The sequence below is a fragment of the Nelusetta ayraudi genome, unplaced genomic scaffold (assembly GCF_046127955.1).
Source record: "Nelusetta ayraudi isolate G7.1 ecotype Tasmania unplaced genomic scaffold, CSIRO-AGI_Nayr_v1 ptg000022l, whole genome shotgun sequence".
Classification (NCBI taxonomy): Eukaryota; Metazoa; Chordata; class Actinopteri; order Tetraodontiformes; family Monacanthidae; genus Nelusetta; species Nelusetta ayraudi.
Genome location: NW_027466072.1, coordinates 4,157,000 through 4,183,333, shown reverse-complemented (window position 1 = coordinate 4,183,333; position 26,334 = coordinate 4,157,000). Strand labels below are relative to the sequence as shown.

General features: G+C 45.3%; 1 protein-coding gene across 1 annotated transcript in view; it reads right to left on the bottom strand.

Moving 5' to 3' along the window:
• Positions 1-26,334, bottom strand: part of LOC142889244 (testican-2) — a 44,922-nt gene that overhangs the window by 6,842 nt on the left and 11,746 nt on the right. The window contains exons 2-7 of the mRNA XM_076027871.1: positions 15,904-16,069; positions 7,541-7,655; positions 4,381-4,489; positions 3,780-3,913; positions 793-908; positions 462-680 (exon numbers count right to left, since the gene is read on the bottom strand). Coding sequence (XP_075883986.1) covers positions 462-680; positions 793-908; positions 3,780-3,913; positions 4,381-4,489; positions 7,541-7,655; positions 15,904-16,069 — 859 coding nt within the window. The remainder of the gene's footprint in view (positions 1-461; positions 681-792; positions 909-3,779; positions 3,914-4,380; positions 4,490-7,540; positions 7,656-15,903; positions 16,070-26,334) is intronic.

The window sequence follows — 26,334 nt, the reverse complement described above, 5'->3', positions numbered from 1 at the left end:
AACGCTCTTGCCAAGGCTGATATAAAAAAAGGTGAACTGATGGAGAGAAAGCGCACCTTTTAACGGTCAGTGTGCATCTCGCAGAGCAAGAAAAGCAAGTGAAGGCCGGACATTTCTCATTTCTTGTCTTTTCATGAATTTGACGTCACAAAGTGCAATTGAATTTTTTTTAATTTCATTTTCTAGATATTAGGGAACAGAAATATGCTGGTAGAGAAAATGTGATTTCTAAAGATTGAGCAGTTTGTATATAAAGACGAAGAACAGCTGCCAAACAACCCACTTTGCCCCTTACTTTCTCTTGAATGTATTTTATGTCTTTTATCTGTCTTGTGAAATGTGCCTGTTTTAACATCATTCATCAAATCGACTTGTCCTTGAAGGGATTAATAAAGCTCCATCCACCCATCCATCCCCAGGTTTGTCAAGGCAGGCTGAGAATCCCCCCCCCCCCCACTCACTTTCTCTCCAGAAACACAGGCACCACTCGGCCGTGGAGACCTTGCCGTCCTTGTAGCTGTCGCAGGAGTTGAAGAAGGGCCGGATGCAGACTTCGTACTTGTCCAGGTTAATGGCCGCCAGCTCGCCGTGCTCCAGATACAGATCGCCGTTGGTGTCCAGCTTGGAAAACATCCAGCCGATGGAATCCTTGCAGCTGGCGATGAGGCTCCGGTCCAGCGCTGTCCAGAGACAATTAGCATTCAGTCTCTTTGCACCTCCGTCCCTGCGTCCAGGAGAGGAGGCGGAGACAACGAGGCGGCTGTGTGCCGGCCATGTGTTGCCTTCACTGACCTGAGGCCGTGCCAGCGCCCGGCCGGCCAGATTGGTTCTGCTTGGCGTTTCCGTGCAGGAGCTGGAACCAGTCCCTCAAGCGGTCGCCCAGGTCTGCCAGGTCCTGGCCGGTGCAGCTCTCTGAGGTGGCGAAACAAAAAGGCCTGGGGTGATTCCAAGAGCCCTGGCCAACACTGAGGAGGCCGTCTGACTCAACCACACCTTCATTCTCTTCCTTCTGATGTGTCTGAGGTGCAGGTTTTTCCCTCTCTGCTCAGCCACACGTTTTGTTTTAGTTTTTTTGAGTGCAGTTAATAGTAAAATTGAAATTCTACTATTAAAGGGATAGTTCAACCTTTTTGCAAATTGACTTATTGCCATTAACCCTAGAGTCATATGAGCTGGTACCATTCTTTTATTATTGTTGTTTTGAGATCCAGGGGGGCGGAGACTCCAGCTGCTCAGTGAACTCATAGAGGTGAACGGTGATCGTCTCCCTGCCTCACAACTCTTCAAATACACAATCCCACAGTTATTACCTGCACATTCACCACACTATCAAATAGTAATGTATGTATGTCTAAATCGGCAACATTATGGCACAGGAAGCAAAACATGGAAACTACTTCCTGGAGTGACCCACTGGGTGGAGCAACACAGTGACACCACAGTCAGCACCGTTCGTTACTGACTGGTTTTCCCGCTCTTGTAAATCAGGCTGTGGGTCTTCAGAGTTAGTAGTTGTCACTGTCCACCTCATAGTTCACCGTGATCAGCTTCTTCTCAACAAATGTTTTTTTTTACTTGCCTCAAAAACATCTCTGTCCTGTAACGTTACGTTATTAATTGATTGCTTGGTGAATGTGCAGTTCACAACTTGTCCACCAGAGTGTTTTGGAATTGTTGGATTGTGTATTTGATAAGTTCTGGGGTGGGGGGGGGGGGGGGGGGCTTTCCCTGTTCACCCCAACCCCGCCACCTCACCTCAGCCCACCAGCTCTCAGAACAACAGCCACTGATGATTCACCTCCTCGTTGTGACGACAGGGATCACGGCAACAGGCCAATTTGCCCAAATGTTGGACTATCCCTTGAAGCACTTGCTCCAGCGCTGAACACGGCAGTGAAGAAGAATAGAAAAACAGGAGCTGCGCTGAAACCTTCTGATCAGCCAGCATCCTTACATGCCTGAACGACCCGACAATCGATGGTGTTTGGCTGCTGTGATATACAGCGCACACTCTGAATAATTAATTACCCCGTGATTGAAAGAGCACTCTGGCCACACGGGGGATATTTGGATAACCGTAATCTCTGGAATTGGTGAGCATCGATCAGAAACGTCAGGTTCCACCGGCTGATTGGTTCTTTGAGAAAATTGGATTTGCTACAGACAGCAGAGCTCCAGGAGGTCAGGGGTTCTGGTTTTGAAAGGTACAGTATGCCAAGTTTTATTAATAACTGATAGAAAAGAAACCTGCTGGGATTTTTTTTACTGTTACAGTTCTTGAGGTTCAATGCAAACTAAAAACATTTTGCAGCTTCAACGCCACATTTCATTTCCGTCATGAAGTTCCTGTGGAATGAGCTGCTGCCACGCAGAGTGCAGGAACCCTTCAGTTGGTGTGAAGCGTAAGATGGGAATGTTGTTTTGTTTCTTATTATATATTTTTTACATACAGCTTCACTGGCTTTGCAGCCGATAAAACTTGGTGCCCACAAATGACCGAGCAAAACAGGAACTGATGCAAATGTACGAGCCACGGCATTGTGCTGCGCCGTATACGAATTTGGCGAATGATGAAAGTAATTTGGAAAGCAAAATGAGGCGGAATTGATGCTACTTAGCTACTGCAGTAGGGGGTCGCCTCTCCCAATATACTAAAATTGAAAGGTGGGCGGGTTCACACTGTCAAGTTTTCATATTTCAATGAATAATTGTAGGGTTACTATCGTCTCCCTATAAAATTAACCCCACAAGAAAAAAAAAAAAATCTGTTTGTGGTTTAAGGTTTCTCTAAAGTCCAACAAAAATTCATTACAACTCAAATTTCCAACAAATATCTATCAACAACAATCAGCACAGGCAGACTTTTTAAACAAAACTCATGAACCAACAACTCAATATGTAAATAAGTCCTTTAGACCTTTAGAACCAGGAGGGAGGGACTTATCTGAGGGAGAGTTGGTCCAGTTTGGCCTGGTTTGACCTGGTATGACCCAGTTTGACCCGGTCCTGGAGTGGGTTTTACTGCTTCCAAACAGGTCTAAACTGTCCACCTGTTCGACGGAGCTCAATCCTCTTTTCCTTAAACCGCTCCTTGACTGTGCCACCTCCACTCCACTCTGATTATTTTATTATTTAATCCCACTTCAGGTTTCTTATCCTTCCTTTCCTTGTCTCACTTCTCACTCCGTTTCTGCCTCAGCTCCTTCAGTCTTTCCTCCTTTTTTCAACGCAGGTGTCTCTGATTTCTAAGCTTCCCTCTTCCTCCTTGTGTATGATGTCACTTCCTATTTACCCCTCTTCCTGTGTCCTGCCTTGCTACACTTGTATTGCGTGTACACGGCGGGACACAGTGTCATCACGTTGACCGGAAAAGTTCTTTCTGGCGTCTTGACGTGCGGGAGAGAAAATACTACGAGGAACTTGAAAGGCAAGAGATGCAGCCTTTTAACATCTGTGTTTTCACAAAAGGGCAAAATTTCCAATCTGCTGTTTATATTTTTATTGAAAATTTGCTTCTAATGTTCTAATTTTTCCAGATGCTTTCATTATTAAAGAGATTTATATTAATTTATGATGAAAAAAAATTTTTTTTTTCATGGAGGGATTCTAAAATGAAAGGTTGTCGTAATGGTAGCACCATGTAACCGTGATATTTTTACCCACAAGAAAAAAATCATTCTGTTAGGATGTCTCATCCATCCATTCATACTGATCCACTCCCATTAATGAATTTACTGCTGCGTCATGAATGGCCAAAATTATGATGTGTGTGTGAGCACTTGCCTCGTTTGGCGTCAGCACTTGCGTCAGTAGCGGTGGCGGTGGCGGCGGCGGCGGCGGCACAGGGGCAGAAGCCCGAGCACATGACGCTCAGGTCTTTGCCCGTGAGGCAGGACTGCTGCTCCAGCTTGCACTGGCAGAGACAAGACACAGAGGAGATGCGGCTGAAATGTTTGCCGGGGAGGTCGGGCGGGTGCGAACGGAGGAGAAGGGTATTAGTCATTTGGATGAGACGCTGCACTCAGAGCCGAGCTGTTCCAGTGCAAGGTCAAAATTAAGAACTGTACATGGATCAATAATGAAAAAAAAGACTGAGTAGCGTCTGAGTGGCGGTGGCTGATGTCATGCAACCGACGTCAGCCATTCATCAGCCGCCGCGTCCTCGTCCTCCTGCGATGAGCCGCGCCGCCTCGCTGCACCCGCGCTGTGCGTCAGCGGCAGCGCAGTGGGAAACTGCACTCGACTGGCCTGGACTCCACTCAACAAAAAAAGTGCAGCACAGGCACTTTGTATTTCTTTGTCTGGTGTTTCAAAGCCTGCAAGGAGTCCAGTAAAGAGAAAACAGCCTTCACAGAGAAGGTGTTTTTCCACGGTCAGTACCTCTGAGGCGTAGTTGTGTCCGTCAGAGCCACACACAGGTGAGGCCGCAGTCACGGGACAAGGCTTGCAGCTGCTCTCCTGGGCCTCCAGCTGCCCGGCCTGCTTGACCCTGGAAGTCAAACGCAAAGAAGAGGAATTTCAATCTATCAAGCAAACAGGAAATGTTCTCCAGATGGAATCACAATTTTGTGGGTCATAAAATCGACGACACTGAACGCTAACGAGGCTGCAGGAGAGCAGTGCGAAGGTTAACACGCCGACGCTCTCATGCTGTTGAGAAAAATTCTGAAACATCACCGTCAAGCGTCACATCATGGCAAAAGAATTTTAGGGTTCAGGTTAGGAATATTATTCTGCAACAGCGAATATTTACTCAATTCCAGGCCTGCAACCTTTCTGTGTGGAGTGTGCATGTTCTCCCTGTGTCTGCTGGGTTCTCTCCGGGTTCTCCAGCTTCCTCTCACACTCCAAAAACATGCATGTTGGGAACTCTAAATTGTCCATACGTGTGAGTGTGAGTGCGAATGTTTGTTTGTCTCCATGTGGCTCTGTGATGAACTGGCGACTTGTCCAGGATGTCACCCTGCCTTCACCCTATGACAGCTGGGAGAGGCTCCAGCAGACCCCAGCAGACCCTGAGTGCAGGAAGAAGCGTGTATTGAAAATGGATGGTTGGCTTGATGTAAATATTCAACAGCCATGATGAAAACATTGGACCAGAAAATGTTTTTATTTCCGAACCAATCCAGCCTCTGTGGATTTGAAGCAATTTCATAGCAAAATTTTCGTTATTTGTATTTTCATACACATTTCACTGAACAACAACAGGCATGTGCAGCTTCTAACAAGACGGAGTTGCACCGAAACAATCGAGATATCAAAGAGGCCCTTCAGGTGAGACGAAAACTGTTTATGCGGGCTGAAAATTGGCATTTACCGCCTCATAAAGCAGCACCTTATTGCCTCTCTACCTGCACTCGGGTGTTAAATCGCGCCGCGCCGCAGCTACTTAATGCCGCTCGCATGTGTTGGTGTTTGCATTCAGGCTCGTGGATCCGTGACTCCTCCCAGTTTTTCTCTCATCTCTGAACCGGCGATAAATCAGGAGCCTCACTGGAAAAAGATAAACAGCAGCAGCAGCAGCAGCAGCGGATGGACCTCACAGGTGGAGGTGATTCACTTCAATTGCTCCTTTCAGCCTGCAGCCTGCATCCTGCATGTTGAGTTATTTTTCAGCCGAGGCGGAATGAACGAACGCACAAGCTAATAGATTCTCTGGGATGGGTTTATAATCGGGAACTAAACGGCCGTCAAGGGACTGTTGAAGACATCACGACACCCAGCGTGAAAATATAATAAATGGCTAAACTTTAAGAGATTTTTTTAAAAGTATCTTTTAGTTTCTCACCTGCGGCTCCGGTGACGTTAAACGACCCGGCCAGTGTGTTTCTGTGTCAGATTATTGGGTCTGAGGATCTGAACCGTCTGGAGACATAAAATCATCATTTATTGAAAGCTTCAATAATGAATTTTGGTCCCTTCCAGGCGTGTTTTAATAAAATATAGTATATTAGAGGCATCGCTGGAGGGACTTGCCACTAAAAGGAGTACTACGCGACTTCAGATGTTAAGAAATATCTGGATCTGCTCATCATGTTCACCAGCAAGCGGCAAATGTTGTCGGTCTGGTGTTTGGTGCCCAGCAGGAAACATCTTGAGGATTTACAACTGCAAACATTTGGGGGAAAAAATCCCTAGCTGAGTGCCTTTCCTATAAAAGTTAGCTATCAACTGATATTATAAAAATGTTGAAGCAGCTCAATTGTCTCTCTGTTTTCACTTTCAACATGCACAACTGGACGGTGATGGTCATGACATTTGTTTTATTGTGGCTGAGTTCTGCTTCATTCGTCGTCAGTTATCATTTTCTTCTATTAGAACCCTAAGTTGGACCCCTTTATATTTAAAATGAACAACTAGAGCCTGGCAGCGCAGAAATGAAAAAGTCAAACATTTTCAAAGAGCTGATCACAGTCTTCATATTACACCCTGTAATAACGTAGTTATTAACGAGTTGCGCCTTCCAGTGGCTGAAAGGAGACTGAAAAGAGCCTGACGAGGGCACGTTGAGTCAGACGTGACGGAGCTACACGAAACGCGCAAAACTGATGACCCGGGTAGTTTTTAAGTCATTAAAGTAATGGCGGATCCACCATAAATTAAAAGTGAGCCACGGGAGTTCACGATGTATCATGCATTAGATTAGCACGGGATGAATCATGTATTAGTTAAGCCCTAATTAATCATGCACCCCCTGACATTAAGTGTTAGAGCTCTATCTCTTTCTCCGTGTCTGAAGAGTGGATTTCTTAAATGTGGCCACCGGCGACAGTCCGTGTAATTTATGTAGAAGCTTGACTCGGTTGCCTGTTGACATGGAAAGAAAAGAGGGAAGAGAGAAGAGAGAAGAGTGAACAGGAATCCCTGTCAGCTGGCCCAGTTGGAATCACTCCTGTGGTTGCGTTTGAAGACGGGCGTGGTCGCGACGTCACCCATTGGTTGGCGAACACCCATTCTGAAGCCACAAAGTTGGTTTCACAGTCCGCGCCGAGTCCATATTTGGACGTGTGGGTGGTACCGAGGGTGAGCCGTGATTGGAGCGTTGTGCAACAATGGCCGGCAACAACTTTATGGACACTTTTACACAAAATTTGACCAAATTCGAGCAAATTTTCGCAGCGATTTATACCAACAAAAAATTTGATCCACTTGCTCAAGGAGTAAATTTAGTGCTTCTGTCTGTACAGACAGCAAGTTGTTCTCAGTCTTTTTGCAACCATTATTGGCGGTCCCTGCTGGCCAAACCGTAGAATGCAGGTTTTGCATGTTTTAAATGCCGATCAAGCTTTTTACGTTTTAGGTTTGGGCTGCATTCCAATTTATACCCTGAGGACACCGCATGGCATTGAGCGTTTCATCTGGTATGACGTCACCCACAATCCACACTGACCTTTGACCTCGCCTCTATCTCTAATCGATGGCTGAACAGCAAAAGGCTTTTAGCCGGAAGCAACATCAAGATAACGCAGAGTCAGAGTTAGCACCTGCCACACACCCACACACCCACATGCACACGCACATGCACACGCACACACAGTACCTGTGCTCCAGTTTCTTGCGGTTGACACACATGGCCCTCTGGTAGCCCTGCGCCACACACACCTTATGGCGGCTGCACTTCACATTCTGACACGGGTCCTTGGTGGTGTCCAGGGCTGAAAAACAACAACAACAACAACAACGACAACAATGTTGCTGAGGACAGGGCTGTCTGTGCGAAAAATCTATTTTTGGACGAGGAGGTGGTGGAGGAGGAGGAGGAGGAGGAAGAAGAAGAAAAGCACAACAATCAAAGCCGCGTTGTTTTTTTATTCACATCACGGTAGAAGAAAAAGGAAACGAAGCAGCTGCCGCATGACGTCCCCATTTACGTGATCTGAAACGACTCTGTTACACGAGCACGTGCTAGCCGGCTCGCCTGGCTGTCGTTAGTGAGGCGAGACAACCTGACAGCACTGATTGAGCAGCTCACTCACTCGCTCTCTCTCTCTCCCTCTCTCTGTCTCTGCGCCGCCACCGCCGCTGTCACATCTCACTCTGCATCAACTCCTCACCGTCTCGCAACCCGCAGCCTTTTGTTTTCGCTCTTACGCACACACGCACACACACACACACACACGCACACACACGCACACACACCTCGGTCTCCCTCTCCTCAGCTGCACTCTCTTTAGAGAGTGGAGCCGTTCAATGCCAAACTCTCCTCCACTGATAGACTTGAGATGGAAATAGCGCCGGGTCCTCCGCCTCCCTCATCCCGCAAGTGGATGTCGCCGCATTGACCCCGTCAATCTGCGCCACCCCATCTCCCTCCACCCAACTCCCAGTCCTGCCTTTTAGACAGAGGCCTCTGAGAACTCAAAAGGTGGCGATTTGAAGATGGAGCGGCGAGAGAGGAGCGGCGGCGGGCAGGAATTGAAGCTGTGGAAGCCTGAGTCAGCGCCGAGCAGCTGCTTTTGTAGTCAACACGGCCAATAGAGGAGCTGGCTGCCGGCCAGAGCGCTGCTCAGCCAAGACTGTCGGTGACAGCGCGGGGAGATACGAGGGAACGATTGGGCTTCTGTGGACGGCGGGACAGCAGGGCCGCAGCGAGCGACGCATGTGTGAGACTCAGTCGAGCTTCAGCAAGAACCAGAGTGTGTGTTAACTGAATATTTTCAATCTCCGACGTTTTTTTGGCGGAAAAATCTGAAGGCTATTGGCCATTTTGACAGACTGCAATTCACACCCCTGACCACTTGGCGGCAATGAACATATTGTAACGTCCCTTTCTGACAAACAGCAAAGAGACGTCTGATAGTTTCTGCGTCTCACCGCTCTCACTTCCGCACTCTCACACACCCGACCACCTGACCTCAGCCAATGACAGGTGTTGTTCACCAACACCAAAAAACATCAAATCAGGAAATGTCAAATGTCACATGGGCCTCCAGGAAGAATGAGTGGGTTGCAAGGAAGATCTTTCTTTTCTGACTGTTCCCCTGCAGGTTCAGTTGACTGCTCGATTAGTCAGTTGAAAATGACTTGGTTCAACAAATCTTCAGTCTGGTTTTTTTTTTTGACAGGTTTATGAGACTACCCCCCACCCCACCCCACCCCACCCACTTCCCTAGGTGGCACATCGAATTTCAACAAGCTTTTTGAGATATTCAGCATCTATTCATGACTTGCCACTCTGTTTCACTCATGCAGTGATATTTATTTTATTTTGCAGGGTTTCCATCTTTTAAAATGAGGTTTGCAAAGAAAACCGAGGAAAACAAGTCTGCAGTTTAAGGCAGATTAAAGCTCCGACAAGGAGCTGCAAGTGCTAAAATTACTCCAATTAATCTCCTTAAACTATCACAAAAGACGCTTTGCAACCTCTTCAACCCCCGTCTGACGAGACGCTTGCTGAATTAAAGTGCAGGCGAACCAGCCGCTGTCACTTTGTGACTCTCGGACCAAGCAGCTCCTTCCTGCAGGAAGCTCTGGCTGCGGTTTTAATTGCCTCCCATGTTGCACGAGCTCTCTGCCTCCTCTCATTTCACCAGAGGAGAAGAAAAGAGCAGCGCTCACTGGAGGAAATATTGGAATTCAATTTTGCCGCAAGCAGCCGTTTTATCATTCAGGGCAGACGTGAAAGTCTGTATCTGTAGGATCAAAAAAATACATCTGAAGATACAGTACAACCACCGGCTGTTTTCTTTTTCCTTCTTTCAAGGTTCAAGTTCCTGAGGTCACAAAACAAGAAAAAAAAATCACAGTTGGGTTTTGTTCAAAGTTAGGGCATGATCCAAGGAAAAACATATTTTATTTTGCTCAGAGATTTTGATTCTCTATATTTGGAAGGAGGGGCAAACATAAGCTGCTTTGATGTGCTGAACAAAGAATCAACAACAAACTGGAGTAGAAATGCTCCGTGCAGGAGAAGCAGAGGGAAACTCTGCTGCCGGGAAAAGCAGGAACGCTATAAAAAGGCCGGTCACCACCAGCCCCAGAACCGCCTGACCCATATTGAAGGCAAAGTAGTCAAACATAAAACTAATTGGCGTCAATGAGACAGAACTTAAATACCATTTCATTTCTGTCCAGCGCAGACGGAATCTCTCCTCTTTGAACTTGGACTGCCCATTTCTAAAACTTGCAAATTGAATGTTTGCATTTTAATATTCAGTTTCGAGTGGCCAAACAACCTCCATTCCGGCATCTTTTAATGCATGTAATTACATTTTGCTCAAATCAGCAGAAATTGCCGTATTAACCCTCTGTTTGCTTTAAATAACGAGAATAAAAACTCAACTCTCTTGAGGCGTTCTTCTTCTTTCTGGCAGTCGCCCCCGTATGTGCTGCACAGACACCAAATTCACACTAAAATCTTTGAATCTTCCATCTAATAAAATAATAATAACAATAACTTCATAAAAGTGCCGCTGGATAGGAGGAAGTTGTTATGAGCCTCGTCTTTCGTGGCCAATTCCAGCTGAATTCTGCAGACTGTGGCGCTTCAGCTTGATGTTATCTGAGGCCGCCGTCCAGCAGACGTCCTGCACTCAGGGTCTTTTAAAAGTTCTGGCCAGCGTTTTTTTTCCTTTTGTTTCTTTCTTCAAATGCGCATCTACTCGAGGAGCTCTCGAGGACACACGTGGATGTAAAAGTTAAATATTTAACCATCAGCCAGAGAGGGGCTGTCTGCACAGACCCTGTCCAGGACTCCAGCAGTGGTTTCCCTGCAGACCTGCTGTTTAACGCAGCTCCTCAGGCTGACAAACAGCACACTTCCATCATTTTCTTCTCTCGTTTTTTTTTCATTCATTCTCATCACACACACACACACACACACACACACGCTAATATAAACGTGTTGTTTAAGTGACAGCCGTTTTCAGCTGCTGTATTCAGTAGCTGCGTTTCCATTAGCCCTAGAATTGCGCAAATAGAAACTGGTAATGAAAGCAGCTAAACGTGGAAAAACCTCTCAAATATGGCTAAAAGGTTTTGACGCTCTCATGAGGTGATTTTTCAGACATATCGATATCGAGGTATATCGCAAAAATGTCATGGGAACACTTTTGTATTTACATGTCACCGGATGTGACGTACGGGGTCACGTGACCAATTCACTTCCAGTGAAAATAGCGGTGTTTGGACGGAGGAGGAGGAGACAGAATATTTTTTTACAAGTAATCAAAGAGAAAAATATAACCACCATTCTTGAGAGCAAACAAAGGTAAACAAACAAAAGCAAACGTAATTCTCGTTAATCTGGCGTCACAAGATCTCGCAAGAATTACGGTACAAGAATTTTCGCGGGACGAGAGTTTACAAGAATTCTGGCTTATGTGCTTCACACCATTCAATGGAAACTTTTGAAATATCCCTTTTATTTTGTGAAAAACTGTGATGGAAACGCAGCTACTGACACTCAAGACATGAAACATGTCGCAGACTCGGCCGTGAGATGTTCTTCAAACCTGAATCTGTCTTTGCAACACGTTCTCGTGTTGGTCTTTGCTGACTTTACAGCACTGGAGCAAACAAATGACGGCAGTAGATACACAAAATTCCAACTTTCAGTAATAATGTCCACCGCTTTAATCTAACTTACTTGTGTTTATGTTGTTGGCCTCGATGTCAGATTTTGTGGTTCACAAAAAGAAAACAGTTTCGCAGCCAATTAAAGATAAAGCTGCACATCGCAAGAAACTCGAGCAGCCATTTGAGGTGAGAGGTTAATAAACTCTGTACGTACCTAAGTGGAAAATAAGTCTTGCGGTAAATGAGGCTGTCCTGAAGGAAGCCGGTCTGGCAACAGAATAACGAGCCCAGATTTTAATTTTAAGCATCCGGCTGATGTTTACGATGCAGCGTTCGCTACTGTAATTAGCGTTCAGCGGTGGTCAGAGGAGCCGAGCAAAGCATCAACAGGAGACCAAGATTGGATGGCTGAGAGTCTCACGTCTATATCAGACCACGAGCAAAATATTAACCTTTTGTGTTGCCCTGTCAGGTTTTGATTTTCGAGGAGCTGGTAGTGAAGAAATTTAAGTGGAGCTGTGAAGACAAATAATTCTGCGTGCAAGCGAAAACAAAATCAATGTGAGTTTGTTTTGTTATGTTTCGTGTTTGCTAGGGAATTCACAAAGATTTAGCTGAAGTCTGAGTTTTCACTTAAAAATGCAGAGAAAAGTTGCCCACTGTCTGCGGAATGTTCGCTATGTCAGAGTTCATTCTGTAGACCTACTAATTAGAAAAAGCTTTTTTAATTGCGCTGAAAAATGTCCCAAAAGAGATTCTTCAAAATGTGCAGTAAGAAGAGGTTTTGCACTCTTGACTACTGTGTGGTGTTCCCATTACGCTTTCAGACCCGCATCTTGCTCAAAACTGAGCACAATATGTGGATTAAAGCTGCTGGAATGTTGCACCTCCAGCCTGCAAAATAAAACCCCAAGAACTGAATTTTGATTTGGATAAAGAATCATCAGAATTCAGAGCGTCTGGTTGGTGAAAGGCTTCTCTTACATCCTGACGGGAGGAGAAACAGGAAAATATAAGAAAAGGCACAAGAGTGCGGCAAGCCGGTGACTGATGTCTGAGATTATTTCTAATTTGTATTATCATAACGCCGCCATCGGATTCACTATAGCAGAGAGCCTCTGCCTCACTGGCGATAAGCCTCCTCAAATCTGCATCCTCGGCTGAGCACCAAGTCCTGCACTCAGACAGGATCGTCCATCAAAGGCTTTCATCGGCTGTGTTTTACATTTAAATTGCCAGAGCGTGCTTTTAATAAAGTGGATTTCAGGTTTCCGAGTGGGAGGCTGAGGAGGATGAGGAGGAGGAGGAGGAAGGAGGAGGAAGGAGGGGGAAGGTGAAGGAGAAGGAGAAGGAGGGGGAGTCGAAGGAGGAGGAGGAGTGAGAGACAAACAGCCTGTTACTGCCTGAACAGGCCAGGGCGAGAGAAAAGAACACAAGTCTGATTCCACAATCTGCAGCAAATTAGCGTCTGTTGGATTTGCAACTACTGTCAAACTGGAAGACTCTTTCAGACCCTCGGATGTAATTGGTGGACGCAGCGCTCACTGCATCGGCAGTGTTGATGAAGAGTAATGACTTACATATTTTATCTCACTTTCTTGCCTTTCTTTTTGCCTGTTTTTCTTGTCTACTGGGGCTCATGTCGCTTCATTATTCAGATATTAAAATACTTAAAAATAAAGTGCGCCCACCCATCCCCCGTGCACACCGGTTCCACTTCAAACGTCACGCCAGACCCACTTTTAAAACTCGATAGGGGGAGAATGACACCGATTGACTTCACAAAAGAACAAACAGAACCAGAAGCTGCATCCTGGAAAATGACTGAGATGAAAGCTGCCGCAGCCCTGAGAGTCAAAGCACCGCCTATCGTGCCAAAAATGTCACCGTCTGAACCTCGGCACTCAGTGCTGTCGCCAGGTAACTGACCTGAATGTTCATTTGTCAAGCGCTTGTCGTCGTTAGTGGACTAGCTGTTGGTCAATTTTCAGACCGACATTTACTGTCTAATGTCAAATTGTGCTTTATATATATGTATATTTATATACATATATATTTATTTATCTATTTATTTTTCTTCTTACAAAAGGGTTGGTTTATCAGTAAGAATGATATATTTTGACTGTACACAAATGTACAATTTAAATATGCACTTGATTTTCTCATGTCCATGTGTGGAGCACAATCTGAGATTGCAGTGAAAATATTTTTGCTCTTGTTGTTGTTGTTTCCCCAAGGCACAAATACATCAATTCCTCCACTAAAATAGAGGTCGGCAGGGTCGAAGTCGGCAGGTCTCCTGTTTAGTCATCGCAGCGGGAACAGGTTTTTTTTCCTTGTTTTGAAACAACTTTGAAGCACAAAGCCACTGATGTCTCCATCAACTCACGTAAAACAAAATCCACACACACACACACACACACACACACACACACACACACACACACGCTCACATCAAAGGTGTTTGAGGTCTTTTGTTCTTGACGGTGCTTGCAGGTACACCACACCAAAGTCTCTGCTGCCGTGTTTAATTTGCAATGAGGAGACCCTGATCAATTAGCTCCGCTGAATTGGCCCCAGTGGGATCCGGGAAAAATCTATGAAATTCAAATGCCCGGCGCCCACACCAGCGCAAACGAGGCGCTTTTCTGCAGGGTGCAAAAACAGAAGCCTGACAAAACATCTGGAGTCGCCGATGCTGTCTTTGCGCAGGGCGTGGCTGCGTGGGCGTGGCCCCCCGACTCCGCCTCCCACACTCGCCTCGCCGCCAGCGCGTCCAGCTGAAGGCCGCGCTGGTGGACAAAACTTGCACAAATCTGCTAACACGCACCGCCGTCACTTCAACCGGCCGGCGGGATCAATAGGCGCTAATGCCCCGTTACAAATTAGTGCACGCTCAGCCGGGCGGGATGGACAGTGAATCAGTGCGGTCACACCCATTCCTCGAGAAAAGCAGAAAAGATCTGTAGGATGTCATCCAGGAAAGCTCATCCATCTGAAGGTGTGTTTCCCCCCCCCCACGTCTGCTTGGCTCGTCGGGTTATCATACGATAACAACATGCCCCCCAAAAAATAGTATAACAACTCATTTTAAAGACAATATCAGCCAATGACCTGATCGCAATATTGTATTGTCCATCCCTAGAAAACGAAGAACCTTTTAAGAACTCTATTTTAACAACTGTCTGGCCGCACGCAGCCTGTTGTTGTAGCTGTTGTTGCATGTTGTGTTCCAGCATTTTAAAAGCACGTAACATTACGGTAGAGTTCACAGCATGTTGTCAGTCTACACAGTGTAGGCTGCAGAAGCCCTTCGGATGAGAGGTGAAACGTTGGGCAGCAAAAACCAGTCCAGTTATCTTAACTTAACCTTCTCCTACAAAAAAAAGATGTATTTATTAATTTAATGTCAGACACAATCCTACAGCAACAAGCCGACTCGGCTGTGAGTGTATTTCTTTCCGTTATATTGATTCCTGTAAATGTCCTATTTTAATTTTCACGATTCATTTATTTGCCGCCAGCTGCTTACAGTCCAAACTACAACCAAGAACACTGAAAGTTTAATTAAGAAGATAAAAAAAAAGGTGAAAACTGGTTGACGCATTTGACAGAAACTCTTTTCCTCGAGGTTTCAAAGATACTTGTCTTAAAAACTAGAATTTATCATTCGGGGCAAAAGAACTGCAAGCCTTCACTTTTCTAATATATTCACATTAAATGCAAATCAAAGTTTAAAAAAACAAGAAAAAAAACAAAAAAAATCGGCAAGTAGAAAAACACCTCCGAGTCATGTGTGTGGAGCGATGACTAACATAGGGCCCGTCTGCACCTACTCCTCCACCACCAGCTGATTTTCTGGAGGTGAGACACGAGGCCTGGTCCAGCTAAATGGAGCCTGATGGGAGTTCCGAGCTGAGCCCTCAGCACCAAAGGCAATTACGCTTAAAGCTTTTCCGGCTAATGGATCCGACTGACAGCTCGCTCTCTCATTTCCTGATTCGCAACTTTTGTTCCAGCCCTCCTGAGGAGCGAGCGGCGTGACACCTGGGCCCGGCGCTCGCCTCACACCGGTTGACCTCAGACAACTGCCGCTATTAGGAGGGGGAAAAAAACTGAAAAGAAACACAAGGGCTTTTCGGAGCAAGGTTTTATTGTCTCACGCTGAAGCAGCACTTAGCGCCGCTCGCTCTGCTCTGAGACAGTTTGTAGCTTTTGTTCCCTTTTCAGCAGAGCTGTGAATTTAAATAATTAAAGTCTTTACAAATCGCTTCTGCAACTTGCAGCGAAATCAGACAAACAAATCTCCAAAATTTGTCCACAGCACAAAAAAACAAACATTTTTTTTAACCATATTATAAAATATTGATTATTTTTCCCACTTACTTTCATCAGAGCGCACGTTCTCCTCGGTGGTTTTGATGTAGTCATCCTGCAGAGGAAACACATTTGCATTTAGGGTCAGTCGTAAAATGAGAGGGAGAGAAAAAAAAGAAGGAAAAGGGATGAAGACCAAAGACGTGCAAATGGATGACAAAATTTTTGCTACTTGCTAAAAGTATCGAATGTGACTATTAGCGGTGTATAATTTGGCTGTGTGAAGTGGCCTAGTTTCAGGAGTTAGCGCGGATCATCACCAACAGGAGCTTTAAGGTTTTGCCACACGTTTAAGAGTTCCTTCATGTGGTGTTCAGATTCAGCAAAATAAATGCAAGGGGAGTCGAGAAACCGGAAAAACTAAATAAATAGAGCAGATAATTTGACGTCAAATTGAATAATTGGGCGAACGAGTGGCTCATTTACATGCTTCATTATGGAAACGGGCATTTGCCGAGCTCATGAAGTCAAGCTGCTGCACTCTGCTGCAGCCATGAATCATAAATCAAGGATTTAAACGTGTTGCCAGTGTAGAATTTCTGTTCTGCATGAAAGAGAAAGGAAGAGGGAGATCAAGAGAGAGAGCGAGTGAGTGAGAGAGAGAGAGAGAGAGAGAGAGAGAGAGACCTTGGCCTCTGCCATGCAGAAACTGCATCAACAGAGACACACACAAAAATCATTTGTCGAAAATAAAACTTGCCATCTTACGGTATAATTTACTTATATTAACTTATGACGCCTCAGCAGTCAAAGCTGGGAATGTCTGCTGTTGTTAGCATTGCTAGCTTATAGCCTAGAGCCGCATCTAACAGCATGCAGGGTGATAGTTTGCAGGTGAAAGCACAACAACAACATATGGACTGTGGGCAGACGTTGCTGTTTGTACGACTTTTTGAGGACACGCGCATAAAAAAAAGTGCAAGCTGCTCAAAAATGGCATAATTCAGAATTTTCCCTCAGAAAGCTCTGGACTGGATTGGAACAATCCTGGGCTAATTTTCGTGTCCACTTGGACTTTTGTGAACACTGCAAACGGCTTTCAAGATGCTGCATATAGTGTTTAGATGCGATTCGTGCCTCTCCCACCACATTGACACACGTTCAGTTTCAAACTCCACGTTGGACAGTACCGTCCTCTGAAGGCGTTGAAGGCTCCTTCCAGTTATTTTACTGTCAACTTAATTTCATTTCTGACAAAGAACAATTTTTCTCTTGTGCAAGTCAACATAGTTGCGTGGTTTCCAGTTTTAACGACATTAAAGTCAGAGCTAAAATCTTCATATTGTTTTGGTTGCTAGCGCTGAAGTATGAGACACATGTAATTGGTCAGGATTTCCTGGAGCGCCACCAAAATTCATAATAGCCTGACAAAATAAATTATTTATTTCCTCCACAACCTTTTTACATTTCAAACAAAGAACTACTTGTCATAGTTTAGATACAAAGGCAACACAGAGATTGGCACAACAGTTATGAAAGTGAAATCCCTTTGAAAACTTTGGAAACTGTGAAATTTGGACTTGAGACCATTCAGTTGATTGAAGCGGGTCGTGAACTTTGTGTCTACAGGCCTTGGCTGTCATTTCTGGTATGTATGTGATAACATTGAAATGTTTTGATGGCATCGCTCGGTGCGTCGCGCAGCTGCATCTCAGACCTGCTTGCCTTCAGCGTGCAACCTGAGATAACGTCGGCTGTTGGCTCCTGGAGGGTTTGTTCTCAGGGTGACTTTGCCTCTCGGAACCGTGGACTCGGTGTGAATACCCAGAGGAGATCAGGCCGACTGCCTCCGATAATAAGACGAGCGTTCCAGAGAGCTTTGTGGCGCTGTTTTCTTCTTCCTCTTACGAGGTTTTCCTCTTGAGATTGTTCAAGTTTGCCAAAGTTCAAGAGTTTAGTTCAAGTTCAGTTTCCGCACAAGTGCTGAGTTGTAAGGAAGTGGCCCTTTGTCTCCAGTTACTCACAACTCAGCACTTACAGACCCTGATGAGTTGGACGATGGAGAAGCTACAGACCTGAAGTTTGGATTTAGAAAAAGTTTAAACGCAAACAAGCCACACAGTATTTCAGCCACTATTTCTTTAAGTGCCCTGGCCTGTCCTCTGTAAGCAGGGATGCTACATTAACAATCAAAATCCTTTGACCGTGAACCTTAGACCACAGGTGGCCCACAACCAGTAGGTGCATATATACTTTTTTGTCACCTTTGCTCGTTCCTTAACATTATACCAGGTTGAAAACCGGCCCGAGCCTCCACAATTTCACACATTTTCTCACTCGGTTCCCCCACTCCCACTTGCAGCCTACATTCCTTGCTTATGCAAGCAGAGCACAAAGGACGACAGGAAGTGTGGGTCACTGGTAACTGTAGTTCTCATTTTGCATCAATCCCGTCGACAAAACTACAGGTCACCTTGGTAACCCTGTGAGATCTCTGAGTTGCTTTTATACCTCACTCGAGGGCGGCGACAGGTGAATGAAAGAAGCCTCAGAAAAACAAACTCTTTCTTTCTGTCTGAGTCTTTTTCCGTTTTCCCCTGGGGAGTTCACCAGCGACGCCTCATTCCCCAGGTTCCCTCCATCTTCCCGCTGTCGCCCGACATCGATCCTTCCCGCCGTCGCTCCGCACGTCCGCGATCGTGCTTCTCCCTCGTACAAGTTCATCTCTTTGAGCTCCATCGATCACCTCTTCTAGCCGCCCGACGCCTCCAGATTTCATCAAATCCAGTCTCTCCTCTTTCATTTGTTCCAGTTCAACACAAACATTATGTTCCTTCAACAACTGCAACAATATTTAGGTTCACTTCTTTGGAACCTTTGACTGTTTTGCCTATTTTATAGCTGGTGCTTTTTTTTTCCTCCTGTGATTGTGCCCGCTGCTTTGGTTTGACTGGCTTCCGAGTTAAAAGCCTTGAAAGTGTCTCATGGCAGCTTCAACGAAACGCTCGATGAGGGAATATTTACAAACAAACTCTTTTTTCTTTTTTTTTTTTTTTCAGACAGCTTCCCCCTGTGGCGTTGCGCCACAAAATGATAATAAAAATTCATTGTCCCCCCCCCCCGTTTCTCTCTGTGTCGGAGTTGGAGGGGATCAACTATAAAGCGGGTTTGAAACTGGGCTGGAGGCCCAGAAAAGGACCCCGAGGATCAGGTCTGCCCGCTTTGGTCTTATTCCGAGCAGAGGACACGGAGTCTGAGCGCTCAAGTCATGCTGAACAAGCTCAGCTGAATGCATCTTCAACACTGCTCAAAGGTTGAGGATTTGAAGGGACCGATTCTGTGTTTGTGCTGGGTGTTACTGGGTAGATTAATCTTTTTTGTTGTTGTTGTTGTTGTTGTTTGTGTTTTCATGAGGGAGAAGCGTGGATGTGGATGTGCTGATCCAGAGGGCACTTTGTCTCTGCTTCTAATTGGCATGTAATGGTCAACTTTGCCGACTTTGCAGTATCGGGGAGACAAAAGTTTCACTCTGCATCGTTGTGGACGTACGACGGTCACCAACAATGGCGTAGCGCTTTGACGCAGAGCGGAGCCCAGCGGCAGGCGGCTCCCATCATCCTCTGGGCTCCGCTGGCTTGCTGACGCACGGCAAATTTTACATGCAACTTTCCACTGTCCAGAAGTGATAAAAGGAAAAAGGGTAATAACAGTACGCAGACGACTACTGCAGTTTGATCAAAGATTTTGGTGTTGTTGCATGTCTTGTTTCTAATGCTTATGATTTTCTTTTTTTTACTTTTGCTCCGAGTCACAGACGACAAATTGCAAGACAGCGCAGTGGAAGAAGTTAGCAAAAGAGACACTTACCTCTACTTCCTGCGGCGACGGCGAGCAGCAGTGGCGGGTGGGCGAGAGAGAGAAAGAGAAACCCATTGTTAAAAGAGATTACAAAAAAAGAGGGGGTGGTGGAGGTGGTGCTTGGGGGGGGGGGAACGTCACAGTTTCATTTCTTCCGCCTCCGTCGGAGCGTGCGATCGGCGGGCCGCTTTTACGGCGGCGGCGGTTAAACTGTCAGCGCTTAATGCGCGCTGATTGCAAATACACGCCTCGGCCGCACTGCTCTGGGGGGGGGGGGTGTAGACGGAGGCGGGGGGGCAAGAGAAGATATTCACTGAGGATTATGAGCGCCTATTAACTGAGGATGATCTGCCGCCACTTCCACGGCCTGGCGGGGGTCCCGATCTCTCACGGCCTTCGCTCTCTGGCTGCCGTTTAGCGGATGGCAGCAAGTGGAGGATGAGACATACATAGTCAGAGTCAAAAAGAAAAAACAGAAAAAGCAAGTACTGACTCACAAATCAGGATGATTGCAACGACACGTGCAGGAAGTGGTGAGAGAGACGCGTCCTTCTTTTACATTGCTGCATGTTCTGGCAGCTTTTCCACCAGCAACGACTCACCAAGCTCTACTGGGTTTTTCCCCACTAGGTGGCGATACCTGGTACAGGGTATTGTTTTATCATCTAGTCTGCCGGAGGTTTCAAGCAAGTCGAAAAATGTGACGTCAGGGGATTGATGAGAGCCACTCACTTCACAAAAGTCACATTCCTATTGAAGCTGGCAACAGCAACCGTACATTTTAGTCTTTGTTGAAGTAGATGGAGAAAATGGGTAGCGAACAAACGGGTTTCTGTGCTTGTTGGCGAACTTAAGAAAGGGAGTGAGATGATCCACCTGCAAAGACAAGATCTATCAGATCTCCAGCGGAGACTAAAAATGTGTTGAGAAAAGATGGAAGAAAGCTAACATGAATATGGTACCGGCACCTAATGATGTCAAGGGATGTTTTTTTTCTCTAATGACTCAGTTGCCATGCAAAATGAGAGTTGAGGACATTAAAGAAGAGTAGAATTGGGTATTGTAGAGTAGAGCTAATAGAGTTAAAGACGCTAAAGACAAAGTCACTAAGAAAGACTTGCAGCACATTGCAGTGTATTGTTTTTATTCCTTAATAATAAGATGCATAAAGAGCAGTGTCCATATTGCACCGCCCACACGTGGACCAGAGCCGCAGTTTTTCATCACAGCTGGTAAAAAAAAAAAAAAAAGTGTGAGATTAATGCTGACTAATACTGAGATTTGCAATATGCTTTCTCTTACCATGTGGTGCCACTTTTAAAATCAACAGCCACCGGTTGCTCAGCAAGGATGAAATCTGTCTGACTATCAGCCAATGAAAAATGACGATGTTGCTCACACACTCAAAATCCAGCTGCTCATCAGGCTGCGTTGGCCCTTGCAAGTACACACACAGCTTGTGAGTACGCATGCCGCTTTGCGAACACTGAAAACTGCTAGCCACCGTTGATTGTTTCTATTTTAGAAGCCTGCTGGTGTGAAAGATGTCGCAGCTTTTGAGGGTTGGAGAGTAGATTGAAAACAATTTCAGAGTTCATTGATTGTGTATTCTGGCTGAAATCAGCGAACAACCTTCTGGGCCACTGCAGGTCCACGATGGAGAGACAAGGTGGCTTCCATAAGGAAGTTTGAAAGTCGTCGACGTTTGAAGAAGTACTGCGTTTCAATGTTGATGAGGGTCCGTTTGCTGGCAACGGTCATATTCATGCATGCCAGCACCAAAGACGGATTTCCAACTACAACAAATGCAGAACAGCGTCCTTGCAATTACAAGATAATATTCTTCAGATCTAAACAGGACGCTGTGATGGAGATCAGCTGTTGCTGTTCTTTTTCTTCTCATAAATACACCTGCAGCAGAGACATGCGGAAACTCATCTACTAAGTGCACAGCTGACGACGCAGGGAGATGTAGCGGCAGCCGTAAAGTGCAACCTTGAGTTGACGGGGGGGGGTGGGGGGGGACCGACTGCTTCCCTTTTTTATTCCATTTCGCCGCCTTGGCTGCGGACCAAGGGCAGCGCGTCAATAGCCTCCGCAGCTCCTCGCTGCGTGTTTCATCAGTCATCGCGCCAATGTGTGCCAGAGAAACAGCACGCACGCACTGCCTGCTTTATTCCAAGCACCAGAGTCAGTAAATAAACCTAATTCGTGAAGACCGCACACACACAGGTAGATAGACCAGCTCAGTGAATACATCACGATAAACAATTTTTCCGGGGTGCACAAGGATGAACCAGAAAGTCGTTGCGGGATTCTGAAATCCATCATGGCGCCGCACGCAGCAGGACCTGAGATTTCACCTCGGAGACTCGGAGGTAAATGTTTGCTCCGGAGGCTCCTGTTACATAAACAAGGAATGCTCGCAGATTGTTTCAGAAGAACCGGGAGGCACAACAGAAACAAGCGACGGCTGGTTTTGTTTGCCCTGTTTCAAGCGGCGAACATTGAAATCTCAGGGCGGCGCCAAAGTCAAAACACAGTGACAGAACCCAGCTCAGCAAACATGATTAACCGTTCTTCATTCACCAGCATCTTCTTCCACAACAATCTGTGTCACAGTCAACTTGTTAGAAAGGGGGGGGAGGGGGGAATCCATCCCTGCATCCTGCTCCACTGTTTGCTACAACCCACAGCTGTGGAAGCCAGCCCACTGTGATGTCACAAAGGGAACACATCTCCCAGGTTACTGACAACAAACACAGTCTGGTGTCGTTGGGTGATGCTGACCGCCAAAGCCAGCATTTCAACAGGAGGCCATAAACACAGGGCTAAATGTGCTGGGGAATATATGGACCATTTAATGACCAAAAACAGCAAAAAACAGCAAATTAGAAATTTCAGGGTGTCACCAAGGCCAAAGTACACATACATTAGCCAAAAATGCACCTCAATGAAGAGTAAAAATTCACTCATCGCATCTTAGATGTATGATGAGCACCAGCATGTGAATTTGCTAGTAAAACAGGTGCAGGTCCTGCAGCCGAGGCTGGTGGGAGCGTGCACGGCCTCTTGCAGGCTGCAACGCTTATCTCCACCCAGCAGCAGCATCTTGTGCGTGTGTGCGTGCGTGCGTGCGTGCGTGCGTGTGTGTGTGTGTGTGCGCTGCAGTCCTTCACCAAGGTTGAGAGCTAATGCCTCCTCACTGAAACTGCTGCTGCTGCTGCTGGCAGAGTTCACCGCCAGCCCAGACGACAAGGTTGGGAAAAGAACCCGGAGCAAGGCGGCGGCAGCGGCGGTGGTATTTATGACGAAGGTCCCCTGAGTGATGTGATGGGTATCAAGTACGACACCTCTTCTGCCATTTGTCAACACGGCTGTAATGCAGCCGGTGTAAGGCAGCAGCGCCGAGAGGCTAATGGAGCCTGACTATCCAGATGCCGCTGCCGCTGCTCCCCGGACGGCTCGCCGTGATGAGGGCAGCCTGTTTCTGGCCGCCAGCTCCTCGTCCGTCTCGCCCGCCCCGAGCCGTGTCTCCACAGCGACATTAATACCGGAGATAACCCTGAACTGCACCGCTCAAAACTGGAGCAATGCAGAGCCGCGGCACTGAAAACATCATTTCAAGTGTGCAGGCTCAACTTTCAACTTCCCTTCAACTGCATGGTTGCAAATATGGATTTTTTTTTTGATCATTTTCAGTTTTGGTCAGAGTACAAGAGTTTCAGCAGCTACAGTACAAACAAACATTTTTGTAGGAGGCTGTACATTTTCAAACTGTTTTGTGTTTTTTTCTGATTTGTAGATTTTTCTTTGGGGGGTTGGTAATTATTCACTAGGGATGTCCAATCAAATGTTGTTTTACTATTTTTGATCACAGCATTTGACTTTTGCTATCAGTTGATAGTGAGATCCTGATAAGTCCTGATAGTTTGGCAAGAAGAAGAAGAAGAAGAAGAAGAAGAAGAAGAAGAAGAAGAAGAAGAAGAAGATTTTTGATTTTTTGATTTTTACAATCACACTTTATTAACAAAAACAGAAATGATGCATGTTTTCCAGACATAAATAATAATAAGAAGAACCACACCAAAGTTTCACCCAACATGATGCCGGAGCTTTTATCTCCATATGGAGAAACCTTTAAACAGCTATCAAGGTACAAGGATCAAGGATCAAAGTAACTTTGAAGATGAGAAACTTCATGAAAAAAGGGGGAGGGGTGGTTGCATTGAGAGCTTATAAAAAAAAAAGCTTTGATTATTTTGTTGATTCTGAAGATGCTTTTTTTTTAAACCGTGTAGAGAATTAATTAAAACACAGGATATGTGTATCAGGAAGGAGCTTGTGACACTTTCTCACCTTGACTCATTGAATATTGTTTTGACAAATGAGATTTCAGTTTTTGGTTAAAACACTGAATGTTACAGCTTGACTTTCGTATCACTACTGTGGGTCTGACTGTAAAGACAGTGCAGCATGATGTTGCGTCTCGTGGCAAAGTCTTCAAATAGCATGTCACCACAACGCAAGCGCAAGGTCAACAACCTCATGAATTTTGCAGGGACGTCATGCAAATTTTAAAAGAAAGTAGCGCAGGGAGCAGAAGTTTTGCTGAGGCAACACAGTGTGTTTAAAGTTGTGTGAGAAACTCCCATAAGAGTGTTTTTCTTTTGCTTTTTTTTAAGAGTTCTTCTGCCGGGCGATGCCAGAAGAAGACAATCAGAGGAAGTGGTTTCACAAAGGGCCAAATGTTCACTGTTAATGTTAATGAGAGTCTATCGCTCTGGTTCTTTGGAAATCAACAGAATTAGAGCTGTTTTAAAGGGCAAGAAATTGCAGAGTAGAAGCAAAGTGCAAGTACAAATTTTTCTAGCAAACGTCAGCCTATTTTTGTTGTCTTAGAAGCTTTATTTCTGGCGGTTTTCAGCAAACTATAAACAATTTGTAAGACACTGTAGGCTTAACAAAAAAGTCCTTGATTAGGAGACAGCTTTGGGGTTTTTTTTTACACAGAGCAGGTGGCATTAAAAAAAACTGACAGTAAAAAAAACTGACCTTGAAAATTGTTGAGTGATTTATTCATGATAGTTAAGCAGGGCTAAAAAAAAAAAAAGAAAGAAAAAAAAAAAAAAGAGTCCAAGTTGAAGTCTGAGTTGGAGTGAAGTCTCAGCTCTGCGCTGTTTACTGACTGCCACATTTGTTCACACATCTGAGGTGCAAATAAAAACCTTCAACAGCTTGTTTTTGACATTGCTATAAAAAAGTCTCCACTGATGACTGATAATTAATGCTACCCGATGCGGTAAAACTTTAATAAATACAAAAATGTCTTACATTTCTGGCCAACAGTTTGCTGTGATTCACCACCTTGTTTTATAGGGGAAAAGATGTGCAGAGGATAATAATTATTTGCCTCTGCAGACACTGAGAGAATGTTGTCAAGCAGCTGTTTACACATGTGGGGTTTTATTTATGTTAGAGGTCAAGTGCATCTCATCACACCGGCCAGCATCAGACTGGCTGTGAATACAAACTATACCAGTTTTTTCATCCTAAAAATGAGAGCTGTATCCAGAGTTTTTTTTCCAGAGTATAAAGAGCTTTTTTTTCTCTCTGAGTTGAAAAGTTGACAGGAGACTTGTGGGCTCTGATTTCGATTTGAGAAGTGGCACTCGGCACCACCTCACTTCAGCTTATTGGAAATGTTCACCGAGAGAAATCCATCAGCATCTCTGACTGAGAGCCGCCGGCTCAGTCGTTCCTCCCTTCAGCAGGTCTGTCAGTGGTTGTGATGTGACGAACTGTGACGTGAGGACTCGCACAACCACTTTTAAATGGCACCGCTGCTCGAAAAGGTGCTTTGCTGTTAGAATTGCAAAGGGGTTTAAACTAGTCTTAAAGTTGAAAATCTGATCTGTAAAATAACACATTTTAAAGGCCCAGTGTGCAAGATTTAGTGCCATCTAGTGTTGAGAAAGCATATTGCCATCAAGGTTAATCATCCCTCTGAGAAGATCCATGTTCTGGGCTCCTGTCAAACACTGTATAAAGGTTTTATTTGGAATAAAGGCAACACAAATGAGAAAAGCGTCCTCTAACAACCTGTATATTTTGTTCCATTTCTGGCCATTGAAAGTTTCACACTGGGCCTTAAACTGAATTTTATGGATTAAATTCAAGAAACTAGAATAAATTCAAACAGCCTCATTAAAACGAATGATCTAAAAAGATGTTTGTTTGTTTTTACCATTCTCCATTAAACCAAAAAAATTGCACTGTATAAGTGAGTGAGTATATTTTAACGTTTTATTGAAGCATAAAGTTGTTGTTTTTTTTTTTCAGAATTCTTAGGATTTTCTGCGGCAAATTGCCAATGTTGCTGAATTCATAAATAGGCAAACATCGTTTTCTTCCAGAAACTTCACGTTCAAATGAAAGCACTTTTCCTTCATTCCTTCCTCCCTCCCTCTATTTCTCTCTCTCTCTCTCTCTCTGTCTCTCTATCTGGCCTTTCCAGTAACATCCTCCACAATCCTCCTTTTACACATTCTTCCGATGCATACAGCGGCGAGCAGCATCACTTGAGTGGCAGGAGGTGAGTTGCAGGTCAAACGGTGTTCTGGATATTCCGCCACATCCTCC